At 38.9% G+C, this 13176-nt stretch overlaps 1 protein-coding gene and 1 long non-coding RNA gene across 2 annotated transcripts in view; one reads left to right on the plus strand and one right to left on the minus strand.

The window, feature by feature from the left end:
- The window catches only part of LOC109917200 (ADP-ribosylation factor-like protein 6), a 34294-nt gene that overhangs the window by 11232 nt on the left and 9886 nt on the right, over positions 1-13176 (plus strand). The window contains exons 4-5 of the mRNA XM_020516990.2: positions 5183-5277; positions 5966-6095. Coding sequence (XP_020372579.2) covers positions 5183-5277; positions 5966-6095 — 225 coding nt within the window. The remainder of the gene's footprint in view (positions 1-5182; positions 5278-5965; positions 6096-13176) is intronic.
- The window catches only part of LOC125484843, a 40675-nt gene that overhangs the window by 6059 nt on the left and 21440 nt on the right, over positions 1-13176 (minus strand). The gene's annotated exons all lie outside the window — the stretch shown is intronic.

The following is a 13176-nucleotide window of genomic DNA, read 5'->3' on the forward strand; positions in this document are numbered from 1 at the left end:
ACAGTATAGCACAGGAACAGGCCCTTCAGTACCCACAATCTATGTGCTGATCATGGTGCCATTCTAAACTAATCCCATCTGTCTGCACATAATCTGTATCTCTGTATTCCCTACTTGCTCACATATTTGTCTAAATACCTCTAAGACACTGCTATCATCTTTCAAAGAATCATCTTTGGACCTAAATCATGAACTCTTTCTTTCTCCACAGATGCTGCCAGACCTTTTGAGTTTCTCCAGCATCTGCTGTTTTTATTTCAGATTTCCAGCACCTGCAGAACTTCACTTTTAGAAGAATCTATCCATCTCTAAAATATATTTAAAAGTTCAGCTTCCACTATCTTTTCGGAAGATAATTCCGAAGACACTCAACTTTCTGGGGAAACAAAAACCTCGTATTATTTTTAAATGGACAACCCCTTATTTTTAAGCAATGACCCCTCATTCTATATTCTCCCATAACACGAAACACCACATCCACATCTGTCACATGAAGACTCCTCAAAATCTTACATGCTTAATCAAATTGTCTCTTACTCTATAAACACCAGAGTATATAAACATAGCATGCCCAAAATTTCCTCAAAAGCCCACTCCAGGTAATAGTTTGGTAACAGTCTCTGAAATGCTTCCAATATTTTTACATTCTTCCTTAAATAAGGTGATCTTTATTGAAATAATTCCATGAAGGTCGGTACCTCGCCACCAAGTCACCCCTTATTTAAACAAGCATTGGACATGACACTGACACAGCTAGCTCTGAGCTGGCTCCGAGAGGGAGCAGAACCTCTGACACTCCTGTTTATATCTGTGAGCCAGGACTCCCTGATTGGACTAGTTTATCAGTCCCAGTCAGGGAACTCTGGCTGACCTCATTACAATCACTATAAATTGGGTTATTTCTCCGAGCCTAAAAGAATGACTGTTGGGGGAGGGGCAAGTGTAATCAGCTAAGATTCACGTTTCTTATCACTACCCACAAATTCTTGTTGGAATGCATCTAGAACAGAATTAGATTCTATTGCACAGTCCCATAATTGAATGGCCTATTAATGCTCACAATCCAGGTTTATGCATGAAAAACGGACACAGGACATCTTCCTGCAGAAATCTGATGGAAAGGAAGTTCACAAGTCATTGGCAAGGCAATTCAAAAATCTGGTTAAAAACTCAGATTCCTATCTCAAACATTCAGTTATGTGCTATTTAGTTTCTAAATATTGTTGCAAATATCTAGTTCATAATATACATGTTTTAGAATATAACTGTGTTAGGGATGAAATTTTAAACTGGATAATGGGGGCATCTAGTTGAGAAACTGCTAAACACAATTCTGATGTAAATGTAACTCAAACAAGCCTGGGTGTATCACACTTACAAGGTAGCACAGCCTGTATTTAGCTCGCAAGATCATATTTGATGGTGGAAAGACTTAAACAGTGATCTCTAAGCTAGTAATGGCTTAGGCATTCAACAGGAATATACAATATTTATATGGGTTGTGAGTGAAATTGCTGTACTTGCACTGTAGCGTTTTGTGATTCATTCAGTAGGGCACCCAGATCTCTCTGTATCTCAAGAATTATGCAATCACTCACCATTTAGATAAATATGCATATTTTTAATTCTTTCTCCAAAATAGACAATTTCACATTTTTCCACATTATATTTCATTTTCCAGATCTTTGCCCACTCATTTCAGCTTTCTTTTTGTAGTCTCCTATGTAATCTTCACAACTCACTTTCCTACCTATTTTTGTGTCATCAGCAAATGTGGCAAGTATACCTTCATGCCTTCATCCAAAGTCAAAAATCTATCTAACTCAGCCTTGAATAAATTTATAGACCCAGCCACCAGAGAAGAGAATTGTAGGCTGTGATGACCCGAGAGAAAAAAACAGTCTCACCATCCCTGAAATGGGAGATCTCAAACTCTTAAATCATGTTCCCTAGTTTCAGTCTCTATTGCAAGCGGAAAATTCCCACCGGTACCCACCCTAACTAGTCTCTTTCAGCATCTTATATGTTTTGATAATATCATGCCTCACTTTGCTGAACTCCAAAGGATATAGGCTGAACCTGTTGGAATGCATCTAGAACAGAATTAGATTCTATTGCACAGTCCCATAATTGAATGGCCTATTAATGCTCACAATCTGGGTTTATGCATGAAAAACGGACACAGGGCATCTTCCTGCAGAAATCTGTCATAAAATAAAATAAAATAAAATAAAATAAAATAAGCCCTTGTTCCCATGAGTTGAGTGAACCTTCTTTGAACTGCTTCTGATGCAATTATATCCTTTTTAAAATAAGGACACTAAATCTATACACAGTACTCCAGATGTGGCTTCAGCATATACAGCTGCAATAAATTTACTGCAGTATTTAACTTTTTTAAAATTCCATTCCCCTTTCAATAAATGACAATATCCTATTTGCCTTCCAAATCACTTTCTGTACCCATATCCTAACTTTGTGCGATTCATGTACTAGATATTTCTGTACCACCAAGTCTTTTTCCATTTAAATAGAATACAATTCTTCCTGCTAAAATGGTCAGGTTCATATTTAACCACTAGGATCTGCCAAATTACTGCAACTTACTTACCTGTTAATATCAGACTCTCTACCTCCTCTTGACAACTCACCTTAGAATCCCTACAGTGTAGAAGCAGGCCATTTGGCCCATCAAATCCACATTAACAATCCAAAGAGCATCCCACCCAGATCTACTCTGCTACGCTGTAGCCCTGCATTCCCCATGGCTAACCCACCCAGCCTGCACATCCCTAGACACTATGGGCAATTTAGCATGACCAATCCACCTAACGTTCAAATTTTTGAACTGTGGGAGGAAACCGGAGTGCCCAGAGGAGACCCATGCACACTTAGCTAGAATGTGCAAACTCCACACAGACAGTCACCCAAGACTGGAATCAAACCCAGGTCCCTGGAGCTGTGAGGCAGCAGAGCTAACCAGTTAGCCATCATGCCGCACACCTTCTTATCTTGCTTGGTGTCATCAACAAATTTAGCTGCCATACATGTAGCCCCATCATCTTAGTCATTGAGATTATTGTAAATAGTTGGAAGATCTAGAATTGATCTCTCTGGCACTCCACTAGTTACAGCTTGCCAAAATTATCCATTTACCCGTACTCTCTGCTTCTTGTTAGCTAACCAATCCTTCATTTATGCTGATATTTTATACCTTTTACCATGTGCTGTTATTTTATGATCCACTATAGCAATGGGAAGCCTACCATGTTCGTTTGATTGACAGTAACAAATTATAATATATGCTCTGAAATGGAACAATGACTTCAAATACTTATTAGTGATTGTACATTTGAATGAAATATCTGTTCTATGTAATTGAAGGATTATTGGTCTAGTAAATGGGGGAGTTTTCATGAATGAGAATTTTTTCAGTGTAGTGAAATCTGTAATAGACACTCAGAACATTGTTTTATACAACATAAATTATTTCATTTTTGCATGGATCCTGCTCATGGTACATAATTGGTGAATTAGCATGATGAGTTCAAAAGCAAAATGTGGCTGATGGGGTACATGAGTTAGCCGTAAATAAGCATAAGACTATAAAGGGCCAAGAGGAGATGGGCAAAGGATTATATGCTGGCATAGGGGCTATAAAAGTCCATGGGGAATTGAGATACCATTATTCAAGCTTACAATTAGTTTCATTGGAATAGTGCAGATGTGAAGAATGAAAACTCCTTAGTAGGCAGCTCCACAAATTTTATTTGATTCACAAAGCTACTGATATAGAAAAATATAGAAATAAAAAAAAAGTAGGAGAAGGCCATCCAGGCCTTTGAGCCTGTCCACCATTCAATATAACCATGGCTGATCCTCTGTCTGAATCCCCATTCCTTCACTGTTGCTGTGTCAAAATCCTGGAATCCCCTCCCAAGGGGCATTGTGGGTCAACCTACAGCATGTGGACTGCAATGGTTCAAGAAGTCAACTCACCATCACCTTTTCAAGGAAAGCTAGAGTGTGTAGTGCAGCAATAAATGCTGGCCAGCCAGCAACACCCATGTCCTATGAGTGAATAAAAAAGATTCCATTTTCTCATTTTCTTCCCATGCCCCTTGATGCCTTTTTTAACATTTAAAAATTTAACTATCTCTTTATTGACTATATTCAGTGACTTGGCCTTCACAGCCTTCTGTGGTGGAGAATTCCATAACTTCACTGCTCTTTGAGTGAAGACATTTTTTTCCCATTTCAGTCCTAAACGGTCTATCCTGTATCCTGAGACTGTGTCCCCTGATTGTAGACTCCCCAACCAGACAGAACATTCTCCCTGCATCTAGTATATTCAATGCTGTTAGAATTCTAAACTCTGGTGAATAAAGGCCCAATTGAACTAATCTCTTCTCATAAGACAGTCCTGCCATCCCCAGTAACAGCCAAGTGAAACTCGCTGCAAGCCCTCAATGTAAAGTATATTATTTGAGGTAAGGTGGCCAAAACTACATGCGATACGCAGGTGTGGTCTCACCAAGGCCCTATCTAATTACAGTAAGACATCCCTACTTTTGAACTCAAATCCTTTTGCAATGAATACCAATATACCATTTACCATCTTAATTGCTTGCTACACCTTCCTGTCTGCTTTCGTTGGCTAGTGTACAAGGACACCCAGATACCTTTGTACACCCACACTTCCCATTATATCACTATTTAAATAATATTTTTACTTTGTTTTTCACACTGGTGTATAATTTTACATTTAGTCACATTGTAATGCCTCTGTCAGGTGTTTGCCCACTCACAACTTGTCTAAACCACCTTGAAGCCCTCTTGCATCTTTCTAACAATTCACAGTCCCACCCAGTTTTGTGTTGTTAGCAATCTTGGAAATATTGCAGTTGGTTCCCCCATCCAAGTCATATCATATTTGTCGTGAATAGCTGAGGTCCAAGTACTGATCCTTGTGGTACTCCATTAGTTACTACCTGCCACTCAGAAAATAAGCCATTTATTCCTACCCTGTTTCCTGTCTGTCAACCAATTCTCCAGCTATGCCAATATATTGCTGCCAACATTAGGGACATGTAGGTATCTGGCCTAAATGAAGGATTTAATTCTTTCTGAAAATTAGTAAAATTCTTTTACCTAAATTTTTTTGACATTTGATTCATTGCAGGGGTGCTGATGCCATTATTTTTGTCATTGACTGTGCAGACAAACTAAGAATTGTTGTGGCTAAACAAGAATTGGATGCACTTCTCATTCATCCAGGTAATGTAGGATCAACATCTGCAGTCTGGTTTCAGCAATGCAACGCACTCATTTAGGACAGATTTGAGTTTGCATAAAGGTGCAGATTTCCATGTCAGATTATGTTGGTGCCTTTTAATATCATTTTGAATGTACTACTCTTTCTCCTCTGGCAAAAATCTTCAGATATGTTTTGTGTACTCTGACTGATAGAAGGGTACTTGATTTTAGTCAAATAGTCAATTTAGCTACACTGCAACCCATTGTAGAAGATCTGCTGTGTTTTCCTTTATCATGCCCTTTCTGTTGGACCTCTTGCTCCACTTCACCTTAGAGCTAAATGGTCTGCAATCTGTACCCCTGTCTTATTTTATATTCCCCGTGAGGAAGTACACATGTTGACATCAGGTGGAAAATAAACAATTTGAATGGTGATGTTCTCAATTGTTGAACAGCTTTAAATTTCTTATTGTCTAGATTTGAACATGATGAATAGCTAATTGAGCAAATGACTAACAGGTTACTATGCTCTCATACTACCACACTCTTTTCCGTGTGAGTGTTGTCAGGTGAAAACAGCAGATCATTTTAAAAGAAATACTGTGCTGATATGGTATTTGAGAAACTGGATACTGTGGCTCTGATTTTGGGCTCAGACTTAAACTCCTTTTGCTCAGACACTAAACAAATATCATGTTTACATTTGCAGATATCTTGCAGAGACAAATCCCTATTCTTTTTTTCGCAAATAAAATGGACCTGAGTGGTGCTTTGCCGTCAGTTGCAGTGTCCCAGATGTTGGGGCTTAATAACATCAAAGACAAACCTTGGCATATATGGTAGGTTAATGGATTGTAGAAACATATCATGTAGTTGGCCTTGGTAGATGTAATTAACGTCTGGCTTTTTACTGTTTTTTTTTACTGATCTTCATTCAAAAAATTGTAGAGTTATTTCCAGTTTTAAGCCTGGTTTGGACAAGTTTAGCTGACCTCTGCGGGGTGATGTTTGGACTAATATAGAGTCATACAGCACGGAAACAGACTCTTTGGTCCAACCAGTCCTTGTTTAACATAATCCCAAACTGAACTAGTCCCACCTGCCTGCTCCTGGCCAATATCCCTCTAAACCTTTCCTATTCATGTACGTATCCAAATGTCTTGTAGCTGAGCCATATCAGCATTTCCTCAGGACATTTATTCCACACGTGAACCACCTTCAGTGTAAAAATAAAAAAAATTGCACCTCATGTTTTTTTTCAAATCTCTCTTCTCTCACCTAGTCTTGAAGTCCCCCATCCTAGGGAGAAGACACTTACCATTAACCCTATCAATACCCTTCATGATTTTATAAACTTCTATAAGGTCACCTTTCAACCTCCTCTGCTCCTGTGGAAAAGGTTCCAGCCTTTCTTTATAACCCAAACCTTCCATACCTGGCAAATCTCTTCTGAACCCTCTCTAGCTTAATAATATCCTTCCTATAACTGGGTGACCAGAACTGGACACAGTACTCTAGAAGAGGCCTCACCAACATCCTGTACAATCTCAGTATGACTTCCCAACTCCTATACTCAAAAGGACTGAGCAATGAAGGCAAGTGTGCTGAATGCCTTTTTAAACCACCCTGTCTATATGTGATGCAAACCTCAAAGAATTATCTACCTCCCGTGGGTCCCTCTGTTCTAGAACACTAGCCAAGGCCCTCCTATTAATTGTATAAATCCCAATCCTGTTTATTGTACCAAAATACAATACCTTGCATTTATCCACATTGAACTCCATTGGCCAGTTTTCCATTTAATCAAGATCCCTTTGTAATCTTAGAAAACCTTCTTCACTGTCCACTATGCCATCAATGTTGGCATCTTCTGCAAACTTACTAATGGTGGCTTCTGTTTTTGCATTCAAATCATTTAAGTGACGAACAAAAAAGGACCCAGAACCAATCCCTGTGGAATACTTTTGGTAACAGGCCTCCAGTCCAAAAAACAACCCTCCTCCACTGCGCTCTCTACTGCTGTTAAGCCTATTATGTATCCATTTGGCAAGCTCACTCTGAATCCCATGTGACCTAACTTTAATATTTGGTCTATCATGTGGAACCTTGTCAAAGGGTTTACTAAAGTCCAAATAAACAACTTCTACTGCTCTCCCTTCAATCTTTTTGGTAACTTCCTCAAAAAACTCAATCAAGTTTGAGAGACACAATTTTCCTTGCACAAAACCACGCTGACTATTCCTGATCAATTTTTGCCTCTTTAAAATGTCCATAATTCTATCTTTTAAAATCACCTCCAACAATTTACCCACAACCAAAGTCAGACTCACAGGTCTGTCTTTGGACTTGTCAAGCCTGGGCTCTCAGAGCAACAAATAACCTCGGTTTCTTTGCCATTAAAAAAAGGAGAATGGAATGCTGGCCTTTTGTCTTAAAAGAATTGGAATATAAAAGTGAGGAAGTAATCCTTTGGCTGTATAAAGCCTTTGTCAGACCTCACCTGGAATACTGCATTTTTTTCTAACCCTAGTTTCATTAAAGGTATGTTGGCCTTGAAGGGAGATTTTTAAAAAAAACTGTTTATGCAGGTGGATAATTCATGGGATATGGGATTTACTGACTGGGCTAGCATTTATTACCCACCCCTGGTTGCCCTTGATAAGGTGGTGGCTACTTAATAGAGGATTGAGGAATTTTTTTTCCCTCTGTAAAAGGCTGCGTAATGCTGAGTCATATATAATTTTGAAGACATGAATTGGTAGTGATTTGGATACATGAAATGAATATATTGGGAATAGCAGGTAAATGGTGTCAGAAAAAAAACAGATTAGCCATCAACTAATAGGGACTGAATGGTCTATTACTCTTCAGTGACAACTGTAAAAATAAGTGTAGGTGTCAAGTGATAACTGAATGACACTTTGCTCTGCTGTACACATCTGAAAGACATGTTCACCCTCAATACCTGGACTTATATGTGGAATGAATACTGAAGACTGCCTAACAGCTTTTGATTCATAACCTAGCAAAAATTTCCGTAGTATTGCATAACTATTACGTGAGAGCGCTGAAACTGGCATGGCAAAACGTTAGCATGAGTCAGCTATTTTTGAGGACTCCTTTTAAAAGGTCTGTCTGAGAAGTGAGAGAGACACCTGTGCAGCTCTCATCTTGTCCATTCTCAACTCTGCAGCTTCACCACGCAACTGATCAAATACTAGGTTCTACAAAGGTAAAGGAAAACAGCTTTGATAGCAAGAAAAGACAAAACAAATAGAAAATGTAAAGTAGTGGGACAAGAAAAAATCTAGAGTAAGTGAATAGGAGAGTGAGGAATGAATGTAGAGAGGGTATCAAGATTCTGTTTTATTAATACAAACTTAACTACAAGAACATGAGATACCTATAAAGAATTGAAAACCATAGCTCCTAACAAATTGATTCAACTCTACTGACAAGAATGCTAGTTCGTTTGAGAAAAGGAATATGAGCAAATTTCTTACGCGTTGAGAGATTGTGCTAACTCTACTATTTTTTAAAATGGAGACCTCCAATGGATAAAGAAAAACATCTGGGATTGGACAAACTGACTCTTCTTGGAAACAAAAACAGAAATTGCTGGAAAAACTCAGCAGGTCTGGCAGCATCTGTGAAGAGAATCAGAGTTAATGTTTCAGGTCTGGTGATCCTTCCTCAGAACGAGAATTCCCTTCCTCAGACTCTTCTTGGGTTTTGTTCTAAATTGAGCCATGTAGGGAATTCAGATACAAATAGATAGGAAATAGAAGTACTTTAAGTTGGTATGTCAATTTCATTTGGGCCTGACTGAATATCTTGTCGATAATCAAATGTGCACACTTGCCTATGTTGAATATAATATCTCACAACTCCAGTAAGTATCTTAGGTATATACGAAATGCACCATCTTAAAATTCAGACATTTGTACAAGTAAATCATCTATGGAATCAATGCTAAAAACTTATATGTTCAGCAACGAGCATATTCAAATACTAGACTATACAGGACAACTGAACAATTTTGTTTTAGAACTATGTACTTCATAGTGAATTTTTCTAATACATGTAATTGATACACCCAAGATCCATCATATAGATGATGTATAAAAGGTTGAAAAAAAATCAAAGAGAGTAACTTAGAAATGGGTGATTAGATGACAGTAAGCTTAATGCAAAAACCTAAAGCCACTAGGAGAAAAGGACTGAGATCCTGGATTTCATTCCAGGTAAGTGCACAACCGTGGGAAAAATCCCAGCTCTATGAACCTTTAAAAACAGCCAATTGCACTTTCCATTTTTGGTTTGGATTGAAAGTCAGGCTGGGCAACCTTGGAAAAGCTTCTTGAGGTGGTTTAGATAGAAAGGCTGTACAGGGACTCTAGCAGGTGTTCAAAATGAAGATTAAAAACACAAAATACCCTTTCTGTTGTCTTCCCCTCACTTTCTCCATACCACCTAATACCTTGTACCCTTTACAAGGTTTGTGCTAACCTACACCCCTGTATGCTCGCCCATGGCCCCATGTGTTCTGGATCAGCATATATGCTGTGCTATAGTCCCCATGGCATCTGATACTCCCATGCCAATCTGTGCCCATCACCCCATGCCCCATGGATGCCAATACCTATGACCACATATGAATCTACCATGGACCGTGAAAATCTGTGTGCCATTCTATGCTTATACATCTCTCATGGCACCTGATAATCTCATGCCACACTATGTCCATCTAGCCATGTCCAAGGACCCCGATCCCCACCATCATACCTATGTTTCCAGTAATGCCCAAGGCCAATTATAGCCCCTGTGCAATACAGTGCAGTGCATACGCTCCTTTTGCTGTCCTACTCCATGCAAACACACTTAATAATCAGTGCAGCCATACCTCTGGTAACATTATGACAGAAAATAAAATTACTTGTCTATTGATGATGTCACTACTGAAAACACCTCTCGATGTAAAAATACATTCAATATATTGAAATTGCTTCAACTAATCTTTTACACAAATAAATAATTTTCTTAAGTGCTAAATCCCTTACGAGAAGAATCATTGCACTTATTGCTCAATTCCTCATGTAAGTAAATATTTCCATTCAAGAAGGAATTGGAGCTGGTCATCAAAATGCTTACCTGACCGGTACCTCATTATGAAAATTATAGTTTGAGAAATCAGTTTTGCAGCAGAAATCCTATAATGGCTCAAGTCAACAGGAACATTGAAACAGTGATCACTTTTAAAAAACTAGGCAGGACACTGAGTTATGAGGAGGATGCATGGAGGATTCAAGGTAGTTTAGACAGGTTGAGTGAGTGGACAAACACATGGTAGATGCAATACAACATGGCTAAATATGAAGTTATATAGTTTGATGTGAAAAACAAAGGAAGGGTATTATTTAAATGGTGATATTGGGAATTGTGGATGTACAAAAGGATCTGGGTTTCCTCGTACACCAGCCAATCCAAGCAGACAGGAAAGTGCAGCAAGCAATTGAGAGGACAAATGGTATATAAACCTTCAGTGCAAGAGGATTTGAGTTCAGAAGTAGGGATGTCTTACTGCAGTTAGTCAGGGCCTTAATGAGACCACACCTGTGGTACTGCATGCAGTTTGGTCTCCCAACCTAAGAAAGATTAGGAGGGTAAAGGAAACAGGGTGTGCAGTGGAGTTTCACAAGACTGGTGTTGGGAATGGCAGCACAGCCTTATGAGGAGATTAGTTCAACTGGACCTTTATTTGCTAGAGATTAGCAGGATGAAAGAGGCTTTGATTGAACTATATATTATCCTGACAGAGCTGAACAGACTATGCAGGGAGAATGTTTTCTGGGACTGGGGAGTCCAGAACCAGAGGACAGAGTCTCAGGATATAGGTGGACCGTTTAGGCCTGAGATAAGGAAAGATTTCTTCACTCAAAGCATAGTGAACCTGTGGAATTCTCTACCACAATCAGAATGCTGTGGAGGCTGTCACTAAGTATTGGCCATGATCATTTTGAATGGCACAGAAGCTTGAAGGTTTGAATAGACTATTTCTGTGTTTACCCACCCCATCGCCATAACCCAGTATGCCATTGGTAATCAGAAATTTATCAATCTCTACCTTAGACATACTCAAATCCTGAACTTCTACAGTACTCAGTGGTAGTGAATTCCTCTTTTTCATAACTGAAAAAAAACTTCCGATTCTCAAACACAAGTGGTGCCCCCTGGTTCTGGACTCCACAATCAAGGGAAACATCTTCTTCTATCTCCATCTCTATCCATTTAAGTATTTTGTAAGTTTCAATGAGCTCACCTCTTATTCTTCAAAATGGTGTGCCCAATTTCATTTTGGAGGACAATTCCACCATCCTGGCAACAAGTCTGATGAGCCTTTGTTGTTGCACTCCCTCTGTGGCAATACTATCTTGACTGAGATAAGGAGACCAAAACTGCACACATTAGTCTAGATGGGGTCTAACCATGCTCCATATAGCATTTGTAATAAATGCTATAACATTCTATTAGCTTGTTGCACCTGCATTCTGTGACATACCGACAATGGTGTGGGGGTGCTTAGCTTGGATGGCTGGTCCGCAATGCAGGGCAACTCCAAAAGCACGGGTTCAATTCCCATTCTGGCTGAGGTTACCATGAAGGACACTCCTTTTCAACCTTGCCCCTTACCTGAGCCGTGGTGACCCTTGGGTTAAACTCACCACCAGTCATCTCTAATGAGAGAGCAGCCTGATGGTTCTCTGGCATTATGGTGACTTTCTCTTACTTTTATTGACAAGGACACTAAGGTCCCTTTGTACATTTACACTTTCCAACTCTTACCATTTAAGAAATAATATGCACATTTGTTTCTCCAAAGTGGATAACCATACATTTTGCCACATTCTATTCTGAAGCCACTTTACATCATTTTCACAACACATTCTCACTTAGTTTGTATTATCCACAAATTTGGAAATATTACATTTGGTCATGAATTCTTTGTATTCTCTAATCATCCTGTTCAGAGAGGTTATTATACATGACTGAAGCAGATAGAATTTAAACCCAGGCCACCTGGCTCAGAAGTAGGGACACTATCACCATGGCACAATGGCCCTAGTCACCAAGTCCAAATCAAGTATGCTTCAAAAGCAGAATTATTGTCAAAAACATAAAAGGAAAGGCATTCACAACAAGGTATAATAATAATGATATATAATAAACTGCTGGTAGTGAATATATTGTCCTGTAATAGTCATAATCTGCTTGTGCAAGAATGATTCCTACACTGTTTACTGTCTTTTAGCCAACCATTCATCCATGCCAGTACTTTACCTCCTAAGCCATGTGCTTTCATTTTTCTAATGAGGCTTAAGTGGGGAAATTTATCAAAAGCCTTCTGAAAATTTAAGTATACAACATCCGTCGGCTCTCCTTTACCAACGTTGTTAGCAACATTTTCAAAAACCTCGAACAAGTTTGTTAAATATGGCTTCCCACTCGCAAATCCATGCTGACTGTATTCAATCAGATCATTATCAATCAGGTTTTTTTTTTAATCTCATCGTTTATAGTAGATTTCAGCATTTTCCCTAGTACAATGCAAGTCTAATAGATCTGTAGCTCAGTGTTCTCTCATTCCCTTCCAGAAACTTGTCCCCCAGAGCTTTAGTGCCTAATTGGTTCATGAAGTCTGCATTCGGTTTGAAGTTACCTAATAATAACTGTGTTGCCAATGCTACATACTTATCACCTGATTAATACCATGCCTCACAATACCACTACAATCTGGTGGCCTATAAACATTTCCAAACAATATCTGCTGCTGTGTAGTTTCTTCTTTCCACCCAAACAGATAACACACTGTTCTGATTTGAGATCATCCCTTAAATCTATTGGAGTTACCCAAGACAAGCT

This window comes from Rhincodon typus, chromosome 14 (genome assembly GCF_021869965.1).
Source record: "Rhincodon typus isolate 14 chromosome 14, sRhiTyp1.1, whole genome shotgun sequence".
Taxonomy (NCBI): Eukaryota; Metazoa; Chordata; class Chondrichthyes; order Orectolobiformes; family Rhincodontidae; genus Rhincodon; species Rhincodon typus.